Raw genomic sequence first — 15282 nt, forward strand, 5'->3', positions numbered from 1 at the left:
CTATATGAGACAGTCAATATATAAACCTTCAATATTGAGGTTTTGAAATGATTTTAATATTAATTGTAGCTTGTAGACAATATTGAACAAAATTAATTACTGAGTGCTGAGAGAATATAAACCTTCGGCTTCGGCTTCGGCTTCGGCCGAAGGTTGTGGCGATAGCCGATTAATCGGCTTCGGCTTCGGCTTCGGCCAAAAATAGACCTTCGGTCGGACACTGTTAATTACTGAGTGCTGAGAGAATATAAACCTTCGGCTTCGGCTTCGGCCGAAGGTTGTGGCGATAGCCGATTAATCGGCTTCGGCTTCGGCTTCGGCCAAAAATAGACCTTCGGTCGGACACTGATGAGTGAGTATCTCGTAAGGCGAGTCTCAAACTAACTTCGAGGTTAACTCAATCTGTGTATTTTTAATTATTTATTTATCCTTCATGAGGTATTAATCATACGTAGCACTTTTTGGTTACTTTTTTTTATTAAATGGTTAGTAATAATTTACTTCCAAATTATATTACACAATCGAGTTTCAAACTATTTGGCACACTCAAGTCCTTTTCTTTCACTTCGCATCACTACCAAATAAAAAAAAAACATATTATCTACGGTCAAAAGAACCCGAAACCGCCGAATCATGAAGTGAGTTATGAATGTGGATGAAGCGAAAGAAGTACGCAGAGATCGCGACAAGTGGAAAAATATACAAAAAAGTGTGATGCACAAAGCTGAGGCGTGTCGCTAGTCAAAGATAATATGTCATTCTGCCCCCCTTGAAAAATCCCTTAATAATTGGTGATCTCTTTTTGAACGGTATAGAACAGGTTATTCGGACTAGACTGATAGTCCTTCATTTGACACGTCAGGTTCCACATTATATACATTGATTTTGCGTTATTATAAAAAAAAATTTCGAAACTCTACCTGAAAGGCTATATATCTTCGGAAATTCTAAAAAGATTATGAAAACTCTTATACCGTTAAAAAATTTATTTATTTGCGGGTATAAAAAATACCTATTATACCACCTGCCTCGCATACTATATTGGCCAAGCGTGTCAATTTTTTCGCTGACAGTTTTTGACATTTGACATTTTTTGATTGACAATTAAATGACATTAGTGACGTCGCCACAGACTGCATTTGTTTCATTTTGTTATTACGACATGTGGCGTGGATATATCTCCACACACATACATACATAAAATCACGCCTTTTCCCGGAGGGGTAGGCAGACACTACATCTTACTACTACCCACGATCTCTGCATACTTCCTTCGCTTCATCCACATTCATACACCCGTGTCATCACTACGTGGCGCCCTCCTTGGTCTCCATAAACTCCACCACCTTCTTAGCGGGGAACACTTTGTGCACTCTCTTTCTGTGTGTGTAAAGCGACGCTTTCTGTTTGAATGTTTGATTGCATAGGTCGCACACAAGCGGCCGATCGCCCGAGTGGATCACCTCGTGTTGAGTGAGCGCCTTCTTGTCCTGTGAAATTAAATTAAATTAATCTATACTAATAGATACGAGTATTATAAAGCTGAAGAGTTTTTTGTTTGAACGCGCTAATCTCAGAAACTACTGGTTCGAATGGAAAAATTATTTTTGTGTTGAATAGACCATTTATCGAGGAAGGCTTTAGGCTAATTTATAACATCACGCTGCAATATTAGGAGCGAATTAATAATGAAAAATGTAAAAAAAAAGAAGTTTCCAAATAAAGAGATGTATATATTTAAACTAGCTTTAACCCGCGCGCAAATTTAGGGCCACCTACAAGAGAATTCAAATTCTACATACATATTAGCACGTCTATATCCCTAGTGGGGTAGACAGAGCCAACAGTTTTGAAAAAACTAGAGAGATAGGCCACGTTCAGCTGTTGGGCTTATTATAGAATTTAGATTAAAATAGTGAAAGGTTGCTAGCCTGTTGTCTAAAAGAAGAATCCCTAGTTTATAAGCCTATCCCTTAGTCGCCTTTTACGACATCCATGGGAACGAAATGGAGTGGTCCTATTTTATTTTTTAATTAGTACCGGGAACCACACGGCACAAAATTTTTAATTGCGTAATATGATTACAACGAGTTCTTAACCTTATAACCTTTTCGGTTATACATGTAAACATTTATTTAACAGGCACACTATATGAAACTAACTTATACCTATTCATAAATAATAATATATAATAAATAAGTTAGTTAGCCTCGAAGTAAGTTCGAGACTTGTGTTACGAGATACTAACTCAACGATACTATATTTTATAATAAATACTTAAATAGATAAACATCCAAGACCCAGGCCAATCAGAAAAAGTTCGTTTCTCATCATGCCCTGGCCGGGATTCGAACCCGGGACCTCCGGTGTCACAGACAAGCGTACTACCGCTGCGCCACAGTGGCCGTCAATATTATAACATACCTATATTTAGTATTCTTCCGCCTGGCTTTAGTCCGGGACTCAAACCTGAGCCTTTGTTACGCCACACGTAATTCAACATCGTACACGCATTCAAAACACTCACAGTGAAGGATTTCCCGCAGGTATTGCACACGTGATTCCTCGGTTTATCCTTCTTCTCACCGTGCACCCTCATAATGTGCTTCTCCACGTTGGCTCGGGACGCGATCGGCTGCAGAAAAATAAAAATAAAAAATATATATTTATACACTAGCTGTCCCGGCAAACTTTATTTCGCAATATCACTACATAGTATAAACTATAAAACAAAGTCGCTATTTTAGTCTGTTTGTCTGTATGCTTAAATCTTTAAAATTACGCAACGGATTTTGATGCGGTTTTTTGTAACAGGTAGAGTGATTCAAGAGGAAGGTTTTTATGTATAATTTTTTTCCGAATTTTGCACCCGTGCGAAGCCGGGGCGGGTCACTAGTAAATAATATTTCAGTAATTTCTAGATAAAAAAGAAAATGTTAAGGATGTACAACCCTTATCACTAAGGGTTATTAAAAAATAGGCCGATTCTCAGACCTACTCAATATGCTCACGAAATTTTATATACATATAAGATATACATAGATACCTTATCACACACGGGACATTTGTGCGAGGTTTTCCCCAAATGCTGATAGTTGAAGTGGTCCTGCATCGCCTCCTTGGTCGGGTACCCCTTGTTGCACATTGGACACGGAAATCTGCATTTTAGAAAAACATTTTTATTAGCCTGTTAATATTGCGACTTCAATATGAAAGAAAGAAAGAAAAATATTTATTTGGTACATAATAATATATCAAGAATATAAAACCTTAATCTATAACAACATTTGTACCAAAATGGCCCCCCCTCAGGATTTGTCGTGGTATATACCGCAACGCTGGTCTTCCGTGGGCACCAACGTGGAAAATAAAATAAAAAAATAAAATAAAATAATAAAATAAAAAATAAAATTACATGGCTGCTCTCTCGGTGTGTTGTTGTTGTTGTCCTGGCAAAGGGTCAGGTCAAGAGTGCCCGAAACCGTCGAGCTTGCATGAAGAGAGTTATGAATGTGGATGAAGCGAATGATATAATAGGCTTTACAACGATGTCCTTTTTTATGCTGCCGTATTTCTAGCTGTTGTTTTTGCCGTGGAAACTTCTTCTAGTAACTCTTTGTAACGTTCATCTTCGATATAAGCGGTGTTCTTAGCATTTGTTAACATTCTAAATGATGCCCCTCGCCCCGCTATCCCCGCGTACCACCACGGGTTTTACATTTCCGATTGCTATTTAGGAAATGTATAGATTTCCTAGGAAATATGTCTAATATAATCTACTAGCTGTGCCCGCGAATTCATCCGCGTGGTAAAGTTATTTTGGGCATCATTAAAACTCTCAAAGATGAATAATTTTCCCCGTTTTTTTTCACATATTCCATTATTTCTTTGCTCCTAATAGTTGCAGCGTGATGTTATATAGCCTAAAGCCTACCTCGATAAATGGTCTATTCAACGCAAAAAGAATCTTTCAATTCGAACCAGTAGTTCCTGAGATTAGCGCGTTCAAACAAACAAACTCTTCAGCTTTATAATATTAGTATAGATTTCACATATTTCCGGGCTATTTAAGGAATTACATTTCCTTTAATAATAATATCAATACTAACTTGAAAACTTGATCGCTCGCGTGTGCTCTGCTGTATTTCAAATGAGCCTGGAACAAAGAGAGTTATTAAGTTATATATGTATACTAGCGACCCGCCCCGGCTTCGCACGGGTGCAAAATTCGGAAAAAATCAATATGTTTATTTATCAAAATAGGATTTTACGACACCACATTAGAAACCCTGAAAATAACAGTATTTCTCCATTATTTAATAGATGTTATTATACATAAAAACCTTCCTCTTGAATCACTCTACCTGTTACAAAAAACCGCATCAAAATCCGTTGCGTAATTTTAAAGATTTAAGCATACAGACAAACAGACTAAAATGGCGACTTTGTTTTATACTATGTAGTGATATAACACACCTGATACGTGGCTAGATGTGAGAAAAGCTTCCTGCATTCTGCGCACTCGTATCTCGCCTTGCTCTGGTGCCGCTGTATGTGGTACTTTATCTGTATGGAGCGGACCATCTTGTGGCAGATGGGGCATTCCTCTCTTGGCAACGGCCCTTCGTGGAGTCTGAAATTTATTATATAAGTATACAACATACATATGTATTTGATATTTTATGTATGTGTATGTATTAATGTATTTTTTTTTGTAATGTATGTTTTTTATCATTTTGTTTGGTCAGCTGGTTGACTGGTAGATAATGCCAAACGGCATTAAGTCCGCCTTTTGTACATTTTTGTATTTGTGCAATAAAGTTTAAATAAATAAATAAACATACATACTTACATATTGTTAGGTTAGGTTGTGCCGTGTGGTTCTCGGCACCAAAACAAAAAAAGAATAGGACCACTCCATCTCTTTCCCATGGATGTCGAAAAGGCGACTAAGGGATATGCTTACAAACTCGGGATTCTTTTTTTTTTGGGGCGACGGACTAGCAACCTGTCACTATTCGAATCTCAATTCTATCATCAAGCCAAATAGCTGAGCGTGGCCCATCAGTCTTTTCAAGACTGTTGGCTCTATCTACCCCGCAAGGGTATGTGATAACTCACCGTAAATGCGTGGCTAGGGTGGTTCTGTTCACGAACCGCTTCTTGCAATGGTCGCACTGTAGGCCTTCTCTGTGATAGCGCGCCACGTGATTCTTGCGGGCTCGGGAATTCCTGAAAAAATAATAATAATAATATAGGCGTAGGGACGTGACGACCCCATCGCCCTCTATGGAAGGGTTTCCTTCCCAGTGCAGTCAGTCTCCGCGGGGCGGCTTGTGGCGAAGCCGTTGGTGAGTGGCGACACCACGGACCCTACCTCCTGGGGAACATACAGACATGCGCCATACACACACATACACACAGTGACACTTTCCCCGCCTCTGGCTTGCCTTAGTCGGCCGGCCAGAGTGGAGTCGCAAGAGCAGATCCTATGCTCCAGGATGGAAGTGTATTGCACGTAATGGCGTAATAGCGGGGAAACCAGCACGGGGTCATGCCTCGTGCTCGTGAAACCGGGGCCGCACCTCTCGGCATCCTATAGCTGCTTTTAACGTGTTGCGCCCTGGCCGCCGCATGGTGGCTTATTTAGGGTGCCCACAGGCTGCTGTATAGCCAATGAGCAACGCGTCACCATCTGCCTAAACAAAATTACGTGAGAGATTTTCGAGGCAGATGTCCGTATCTCACTCCATAGCCCAGTAATCCAATCCACTAGCATCCCATCCGCATGACCCAAATTAAGTAAATCCCTTCCTGGCAATAGTTTGGCAGCTGTGGAGGGCTGTCCGTTGGTGTATCACAATGGTTCATCAAGGGACAGACCTCCACAGCTGCAGCCATCTCACTCTAGAACAAAAGGTACCAAAGGGCCTCTTCATGTTGGCTTCGGCCCCATGAACGCCTCCCAAATGACCGGGTCCCTATGGGCCCGTGCACATTTTACATGTACCAACATAATAATATATCTTATCATTAAGGACTTTCTAGTTGACTGTAGTATACACCTTAAAAAAACCGACCGAAAAAAAAATTCTTGAATTAATTTGACGGATCACATTTAATGTGTTTTTTTTTTGGTTGGGAATATACCTTATTTGTATATATTTATACTAGTTTTTAACCGCAGCTTCGCCCGCGCGCATTTAACGACAGCAATAAATGAATACAGGTTTATTATTATATGCAAGCGAAATTTTAAGATTGATTCTCAATAGATAACGCGTGAAGAGGTAATAAACAAACAAAGTTACATTTGCAAATAAAAAAAAATCAATTCAAAAATTTCATTCATTATTATGTGATATTTCAATATCACTTAATCATTGCCACATATCTTTTAGTTTCACAACATCAGATAAATTACTTAAAACTAAGTTAACTGCCGCTTCCAAAGCGTCAGTGCAGAGGATGCGGTAACAAACTGCACTGCAGCATTTCTAATAACATTATTTGACGTCAACCAATGTTGTTAAACCATACGTTTTGACAATTATTAAGTGATATAAAGTATCCTATAATAATGAATAAAAATTTTGAATGTTGAGTTCGGATAACTTACTTGAAGAACATGTCGCACTCCAAACATTGGTACCCCTCAATGGTGGTCTTGGACAACAGCTTCCTCAGATCGCCCGGTTTGGGGGGCGGTTTGTTCGATTTTTCTGATTTTTTCTTGCGGCCCTGATAGAATAAAAAATACAAGTAATTATTTGAGTGCGTTTGACCTCAATCTGCCTCGTGGCAAGCAAGATGAAACCTAAGATGGAGTACGCAAGCTCAAATAGTGCCTATTCTCTCTCGCCTTCGTCATCCTCAATTTGTAGGCATCGGGGAGGGAATATAATAAGTTTTAACGGCATAACAATGTTTCTCTCATAAACTTATTCTGAATTATATTTCGTTGAGTGCTGCGAGTGTCTCCGTAGTGAGACTGGTAGCTCGCCATCGTCTATATACACTATCATATCAGATGTCCGGTCACCTTCCCCTGCGCCGCGTGCTGGCTGTGAGTCTCCACGTGGAGCTGCATGAGGCGCGCGCTGTGCTGCGAGTGTCTCCGTAGTGAGACTGGTAGCTCGCCATCGTCTATATACACTATCATATCAGATGTCCGGTCACCTTCCCCTGCGCCGCGTGCTGGCTGTGAGTCTCCACGTGGAGCTGCATGAGGCGCGCGCTGTGCTGCGAGTGTCTCCGTAGTGAGACTGGTAGCTCGCCATCGTCTATATACACTATCATATCAGATGTCCGGTCACCTTCCCCTGCGCCGCGTGCTGGCTGTGAGTCTCCACGTGGAGCTGCATGAGGCGCGCGCTGTGCTGCGAGTGTCTCCGTAGTGAGACTGGTAGCTCGCCATCGTCTATATACACTATCATATCAGATGTCCGGTCACCTTCCCCTGCGCCGCGTGCTGGCTGTGAGTCTCCACGTGGAGCTGCATGAGGCGCGCGCTGTGCTGCGAGTGTCTCCGTAGTGAGACTGGTAGCTCGCCATCGTCTATATACACTATCATATCAGATGTCCGGTCACCTTCCCCTGCGCCGCGTGCTGGCTGTGAGTCTCCACGTGGAGCTGCATGAGGCGCGCGCTGTGCTGCGAGTGTCTCCGTAGTGAGACTGGTAGCTCGCCATCGTCTATATACACTATCATATCAGATGTCCGGTCACCTTCCCCTGCGCCGCGTGCTGGCTGTGAGTCTCCACGTGGAGCTGCATGAGGCGCGCGCTGTGCTGCGAGTGTCTCCGTAGTGAGACTGGTAGCTCGCCATCGTCTATATACACTATCATATCAGATGTCCGGTCACCTTCCCCTGCGCCGCGTGCTGGCTGTGAGTCTCCACGTGGAGCTGCATGAGGCGCGCGCTGTGCTGCGAGTGTCTCCGTAGTGAGACTGGTAGCTCGCCATCGTCTATATACACTATCATATCAGATGTCCGGTCACCTTCCCCTGCGCCGCGTGCTGGCTGTGAGTCTCCACGTGGAGCTGCATGAGGCGCGCGCTGTGCTGCGAGTGTCTCCGTAGTGAGACTGGTAGCTCGCCATCGTCTATATACACTATCATATCAGATGTCCGGTCACCTTCCCCTGCGCCGCGTGCTGGCTGTGAGTCTCCACGTGGAGCTGCATGAGGCGCGCGCTGTGCTGCGAGTGTCTCCGTAGTGAGACTGGTAGCTCGCCATCGTCTATATACACTATCATATCAGATGTCCGGTCACCTTCCCCTGCGCCGCGTGCTGGCTGTGAGTCTCCACGTGGAGCTGCATGAGGCGCGCGCTGTGCTGCGAGTGTCTCCGTAGTGAGACTGGTAGCTCGCCATCGTCTATATACACTATCATATCAGATGTCCGGTCACCTTCCCCTGCGCCGCGTGCTGGCTGTGAGTCTCCACGTGGAGCTGCATGAGGCGCGCGCTGTGCTGCGAGTGTCTCCGTAGTGAGACTGGTAGCTCGCCATCGTCTATATACACTATCATATCAGATGTCCGGTCACCTTCCCCTGCGCCGCGTGCTGGCTGTGAGTCTCCACGTGGAGCTGCATGAGGCGCGCGCTGTGCTGCGAGTGTCTCCGTAGTGAGACTGGTAGCTCGCCATCGTCTATATACACTATCATATCAGATGTCCGGTCACCTTCCCCTGCGCCGCGTGCTGGCTGTGAGTCTCCACGTGGAGCTGCATGAGGCGCGCGCTGTGCTGCGAGTGTCTCCGTAGTGAGACTGGTAGCTCGCCATCGTCTATATACACTATCATATCAGATGTCCGGTCACCTTCCCCTGCGCCGCGTGCTGGCTGTGAGTCTCCACGTGGAGCTGCATGAGGCGCGCGCTGTGCTGCGAGTGTCTCCGTAGTGAGACTGGTAGCTCGCCATCGTCTATATACACTATCATATCAGATGTCCGGTCACCTTCCCCTGCGCCGCGTGCTGGCTGTGAGTCTCCACGTGGAGCTGCATGAGGCGCGCGCTGTGCTGCGCGTGCCCGCAGACGCCGCACGTGTGCCGCGTGTAGTGGGACTGCGTGTGCGCAGCCAGCTCGCCGTCGTCTATGTACACGTAGCATATCTTACACGATGATTTCCCTGGTTTCTGTTCGTGGAAGAATAAAAACATATGCTATAGATTTATTATTTTACTGACAGGCTGTAAATATACAGGGTGACTTTTAATTCAACTGCATAAATTTAACTGTTAAGTGTTCTCATCTAAAGGATACATATTTAAAAACGTTAAAAGAAAAATATCGGTTCATATTTCAGAAAGTACGAAAAAAAATAAAAGTATCAAAATCCACGATCCTAAATACGTAATATCACCCCGGCCGGCGGAAAAGCGACGCGTAAGATTCAGAGGTCAACGACACAATTCTTTCAGCTGAACGATCTCGACAACTCTGTACTTTACTTGATCTTGATACTAGAAAAATAATTTATTTTTCAGACATTTATTTAATGTTTAGTTTTAATTTCTTTTTGTAGTATTGGTCTTTAATAAAGCGTGTGACGTAGATTTTGAGGGTTTTTTAAATGTGAAAATGATGACGTTTAATTTAAATAAAAATAGGCTCAAACGGCTCAGAAGCATGGGTATAGTCTATGTTTAAAAGGATGCAGTTGTTTTAAATGTCACTCTGTATATGAAACTATTGTGTTACTGACTTATGATATACTCCCCTCCAGAGTTCAGAGGTAAGGACGCAACCGTGGTTTTCAAAAATTACCACAAAAACAATCTTCAGATTCAATTGAAAAACGGCAACAAATGTGTTGGCAACCTGTCACTATTACATACATGCAATCACGTCTTTATATACAGAGCCAACATTTTACAAAGCGTTAAAGTTGACCTTTCCCTCTATGGCTATAATCGCGTGCGTTGATAAAGGAACTTAATCTCAACACGACATACACGGGTCGAATAATGTTTAAATAAAAACTAGCTTTGTCATTTTTCGTAGGTACGTCACAAAAGAGGTTTTGACATGAAAGACAATCAAAACACATTCACATTTGTTATATAAGTATAGGTCCGAAACACTGTAGTTCCGATGTATACGCACAGCGCTAGTGTCGCACGCCGCTTTTGGCGCCAAATTTTCAGCCATGTTTTCGGCTCAAAATAAACATGGCGACTCCATGTCAACAATACCGGATTCAAAGTTCACAAATTTTTCGCAAAGATTGATTTGACTAACAACACAGTGCTAATGGTCGATTTTTTTTGTATAATCCTCGCTTTGGAATTTTAGTTTATTTAAAAAACTGTATCTACAAGAAGTGGCCGTGGTGTTTTTAGTCTGGACAATCGTAATGTAATAGGAACTGTGCTTACCGTAAACCAAAATTCAAGATATATACTATGGGGTTATACACAACACCCCAGCAGCATTTTTCGATATCGGGTACGTACATCACTAGCTTGTCGACATTAGCTTAGCTTGCACGTCACTACTGACAGATGCGACACTAGCGCTATGCGCATACAAGAGAACTAAACGGTGAACCAATGAGTGTCCTATCTGTCTTAGACATTATATATTAAAATTAGTGAATAAGTTCCAATTGTCGTGTGCACCAATAGAAAAAAAATAGGACCACCATCTCTTTCCCATGGATGTCGTAAAAAGCGACTAAGGGATAGGCTTGTAAACTTGAGATTTTACTTATAGGCGGCGGGCTAGCAACCTGTCACTTTACATGAATCTCAATTCTATCATTAAGCCAAACAGCTGATCGCGGTCATCAGTATGTTCAAGACTGTTAGCCCTGTCTACCCCGCAAGGCATATAGACGTGATTATATGTATGTATGTACCTACCAATAGTATATATATAGATACTTACCTCCCTATGAGCAGACAAGAAATGATCTTTAACTTGTTGCTGAGTATAGAATCCGATGATGCACAACTCACACTTGTACACTGCGCTTGCGTACGTCACTTTCTGTCTCGCTTCCTCTCTGGAACATCATTGGATAGCTTAAAGGATTTCTCGATAAATTGTCTATTCAACGCCAAAATATTTTTTTAAATAGAACCAGTAGTTCCTGAGATTAGGGCGTTCAAACAAACAAACTCTTCAACTCTATAATATTATTATAGATTTTTCTTAACAACCAAATTGCCGTGTGGTTCCCGGCACCAATACAAAAAAGAATAGGACCACTCCATCTCTTTCCCATGGATGTCGTAAAAGGCGACTAAGGGATAGGCTTACAAACTTTGGATTCTTTTTTAGGCGATGTGCTAGCAACCTGTCACTATTTGAATCTCAATTCTATCATTAAGCCAAATAGCTGAACGTGGCGATTCAGTCTTTTCAAGACTGTTGGCTCTGTCTACCCCGCGAGGGATATAGACGTGACCATATGTATGTATGTAACAAAACCGTGGCAACCGTTGCTATGGCGTATACCAATTAGGTTGCCTACAAACTTGACTTACCTGGAAGCGAGCATCTCTTCCTGAGTCAGATATTCGGTAGTGTAACCACCTTTGTTGGGCTCTTGTTTCACAGCGGCCGCCATTTTGGGGAGCACAGTGATCATGGTGCCTATTTCCGGGGTCGTCAGAGGTCTGAAAGGTGTCAATTTAAAATAATTTCTTGGTGAAAGATGTATATATTCTTCTTATTAATATCTATAAGAAAGAGCTAACTCTTGTCGGTGGAGTTAAGTGGAGCGTCCGCCATTCAGTTCTTTTCATTTTTTTAATTACTATATCTTTTATTTGATCAAAATATTTTAATCTTTGATTATATAAAATAGCTGAACAGCGTGGCCTTTCAGTCTTTTAATGACTGTTCGCTCTGTCTACCCCGCAACGTATATACCGGCATAGACGTGATTATATGTATGTAAATATAATATGTACGTTATACTTACTGCGCAGTGAGCATGGTGTTTGAACACTGGACCTGAACGCAGCTACTCCTGGAGACGAGGGCGTCCGTATCCACCACTATGTGGGACATCACGCCTGTAGCCGGATTCTCTAGGACGATTTCAGGCACTGAAACAAATAACAGACAAATAGCGACAAAGGAGCGATGATTCGACTCGACCGACACCAAAGGGAAAATCTTCCGCCGGGCTAGGTGTGATGCCTGAGGAACCGCGGCTCCAACGATGTTGTGTCGGAGGTTGTATATATAGCTCCAATCCGTGAAATCTTTGCTTGCGCGATTTAGGTTTTCCGCTGTTTTTGACTGATAGCGTCGCATGATTTTATTTTTTATTCTTGTGACTTGTGGCGTATATATTTCGCCACAAACTATTCGAAAATGGTTGGAAGACAATTTTATTGACTGACAGAATAGAATAGTTTTATTTTCAAAATTGGATACAAGGTATCACTTATTGACGTCATTTAAATCTAATTGTCTATCTACTACCGCTCCCAAAGCGTATGTGTAGAAGGGGCGGAACAAACTACACTGCAGCATTTACACCGGATATCAATTTACAAATATTGAATCTCTTAAATCTAATCGTGCACTAATGCACATTGTCTACATTAAAACAATGTTATAGCACATAACATTCCACGCGGGGCTTCGCTAACGTGGGAAATTCCAGAATAAAATTAGTTTATGTTACTGCCAAAGGTCTATTTAAATCTGTGGCAAATTTTATGAAAATCAGTCCAGTAGTTATTGAGATTTTCTCTTTATTATTTGCATGGATATGAACAACGACTTCGCCCCGTCTTCGCACCGGTACCCTTTATAGATATGAACTATCCACAGAAAACCCTCTTTCCAGCAGGGACAAAATCCGTCCACATATTTCCGAGATAAGGGCATACATACAGGCTGAAATTATAGGGGGCGGCCTTTAGTTATTGTTGATGATTTCTGAGATCAATTTTCTATAATCAGTCAAACTATCTGTTTTTTAAAGTTATTTGATGATCTTTGTCGGAACTTGTTTTAATAGAAATTAAAACTGCACTTTCTGAAATAACTCGCTCAACTTATATTTTTAGTATTTGGTTTATACATTAGGTATTAATCCATAACATTATAAATAGTGTACTAAATTATATACATTTAACATAGTAACATATACGCGCTTCTCCCTTTTTAAATATTTTGTGCAATATTCTATTTTTGTTCTTTTTTTTTTCTTAAAGGCAAACAGTACCAATTTCAAATTAGTGTACACTATCCATAGTTCGGCAATGCTTAACTCTAAAAGCTCCAGTTTCTCACCTTCAAGCATATGTTCGTCAATGTCCAAATGTATGTTATCCCTGACTACTTGAACCACATCGTACTGTTCATCTTTCACTTCCTCCGCAGTCGCGATGCTCAGACTGAACTGCTCGGGCCAGTCTTGAGAATAATAGTCTACGAAGATCTTATCGTAGTCTGATTTTGTTGTCATTTCCAGCGAGGAGAGCGATTGGGACATGTATGTGTGGTCCATGCTCTGAAAAGAAAAATTGTTCAATCTACGTTTGATGTGATTCGATGTGTATGTACAGGCAACTATATAAGATACCATGGTGAATAATCTATACTAATATTATAAAGCTGAAAAGTTTGTTTGTTAGAACGCGCTAATCTCAGGAACTAGTAGGTTCGAATTGAAAAATTATTTTTGTGTTGAATAGACCATTTATCGAGGTAGGTTTTAGGGTATATAAAATCACGCTGCAACTATTAAGAGCGAAGAAATAATGGAAAATGTGAAAAAAAGGGGAAAATTATTCATCCTTGAGGGCTTCAATGACGCCCAAAATAACTATTCCACGCGGACTAAGTCACGGGCAATAGTTATTGCATATACATGTAGTGCAGAAGTACGTTAAGTCAGCTTTAAGTATACTTATATTTTGTAAGAAAGATGGTGTTGTTCGCGGCACCAATACAAAAAGGAATACCACCACCACCTCTTTCTCATGGATGTGGTAAAAGAAAACTAAGGGATAGGCGTATAAACTTGGTATTCTACTCTCAGGCCATGAGCTAGCAACTTGTCACAAATTGAATCTCAATTCTATCATCAAGCCAAACAGCCGAATGTGGGCTATCAGTCTTTTCAGGACTGTTGGCTTTGTCTACCTGGCAAATGTATTTATGTATTCTACATAAAATGACCATCTCTCTAAGATTAATGTGTTAGTTCTCATTAAAAAAATATATTACGTAAATACCTCTTGTGAGCGGCTCATAGCAAGTACTCTTAAGTGCTCCTGAGCATTGTGGACCTGCCTCTTGAACCGCGCCAGCCTCTTCATCACCGCTAGGCACTCCCAGCAGATCAAGTGATCACTATCAAGTGGCTCGCCAAGCTGGAAACAAAATATGATGTTATAGCAGGGCAAGATTGAAAAGTAAAAGCTAACTACGGAATAACACACTTTACTTCAGACTTATAAATACTAGACAAGAGTGTATCAAACCAAGGCAGCTTGAATGAAACTTAGACTCCCGGAATGAAGACATTTATTCAAATATCACATTTCCTGACTTGATACTAAATGTGTATTTTTACATGAATTAAATAGTAATGCTAAGTACGTATTCCTCTCATAAAAATAGAAATTTTTAAATTTTTCTGTATTTTTTCTTTACACCTAAATGATAAATAAAAAGATAAGTATCGTTTCAATTGAGTACATCTTGAGTAAGGTGCAATGACCCTTTATGAGGTCTGTAAGTAATAATTATTTACGTAATAGGCTGTTCCTTTACGAAAAATAAAAGTTTGTAAAAGTTTTGAAACTTACCCGGCCACCCGCGAAATCGTACATAATTAATCGAAACATTTCATTAACTTGTTGGAAATTATTTATTGAATACAAATCCCTATCGCTACTAAGACAAGCACAGCACACAGTTTTGTAATCATCATCCACGTCTTGCTCCATTATGAAAAGTTTAAAAACAATTGAAAACTAATTGACCGAATATTATGTGTGTGTTTTTGGTCGGTTTATCAAAACCACAACAAAAAGTAATACTTCCATGTAAAATAGACAAAATTTAATGCAGAATAATCAAGAAGACTACGACACCACAAAATGGCTGCTTTACCCGGTGTTTCTATATAAAAAATATTGGTAGATTTTAAGTGTCATGTAGTGTCATTGCTTGTTTTGCAATGTTTTATATAGGAAATTATGGTTTCCCGAAATTTAAAGCTGATACGTAATAATATTTTGTTTTTTGGAAATTACCTTTTTGTCCCAATAATTCTTCAATAACTTTGCTAATTAGTAACTT

The 15282-nt window shown here is 41.1% G+C and overlaps 1 protein-coding gene across 2 annotated transcripts; it reads right to left on the reverse strand.

Annotated features, from left to right (window-relative positions):
• Nucleotides 1-350: 350 nt before the first annotated feature.
• LOC106134379 (zinc finger and BTB domain-containing protein 41) lies at nucleotides 351-15091 on the reverse strand. Of its 2 annotated transcripts, XM_060952523.1 has the most exons (14): nucleotides 14787-15091; nucleotides 14211-14348; nucleotides 13264-13483; nucleotides 11936-12062; nucleotides 11496-11627; nucleotides 10894-11011; nucleotides 8961-9140; nucleotides 6620-6741; nucleotides 5122-5232; nucleotides 4477-4633; nucleotides 4110-4156; nucleotides 3047-3158; nucleotides 2528-2635; nucleotides 351-1490 (listed from the first exon to the last, which is right to left on the reverse strand). In XM_060952523.1, the coding sequence occupies exons 1-14, from the start codon at nucleotides 14925-14927 to the stop codon at nucleotides 1308-1310; spliced, it is 1896 nt and encodes a 631-aa protein (XP_060808506.1). In that variant the 5' UTR covers nucleotides 14928-15091; the 3' UTR covers nucleotides 351-1307. The 2 variants fall into 2 exon arrangements, with proteins under 2 accessions (XP_060808506.1, XP_060808507.1); XM_060952524.1 differs by lacking the exon at nucleotides 2528-2635.
• Between the last annotated feature and the right edge of the window lie 191 nt (nucleotides 15092-15282).

Source organism: Amyelois transitella, chromosome 28 (assembly GCF_032362555.1).
Source record: "Amyelois transitella isolate CPQ chromosome 28, ilAmyTran1.1, whole genome shotgun sequence".
Lineage (NCBI taxonomy): Eukaryota > Metazoa > Arthropoda > Insecta > Lepidoptera > Pyralidae > Amyelois > Amyelois transitella.

Bases quoted from the DNA above. Each gene is read 5' to 3' on its own strand.
- LOC106134379 (XM_060952523.1), bottom strand. From the start codon at position 14,927: ATGGAGCAAGACGTGGATGATGATTACAAAACTGTGTGCTGTGCTTGT. The intron at 4,157-4,476 runs GTGTGTTATATC...TCTTTGTTCCAG, and splicing joins CACATCTAGCCACGTATCAG to GCTCATTTGAAATACAGCAG. The intron at 2,636-3,046 runs GTATCTATGTAT...ATTTTTCTGCAG, and splicing joins AATGTCCCGTGTGTGATAAG to CCGATCGCGTCCCGAGCCAA.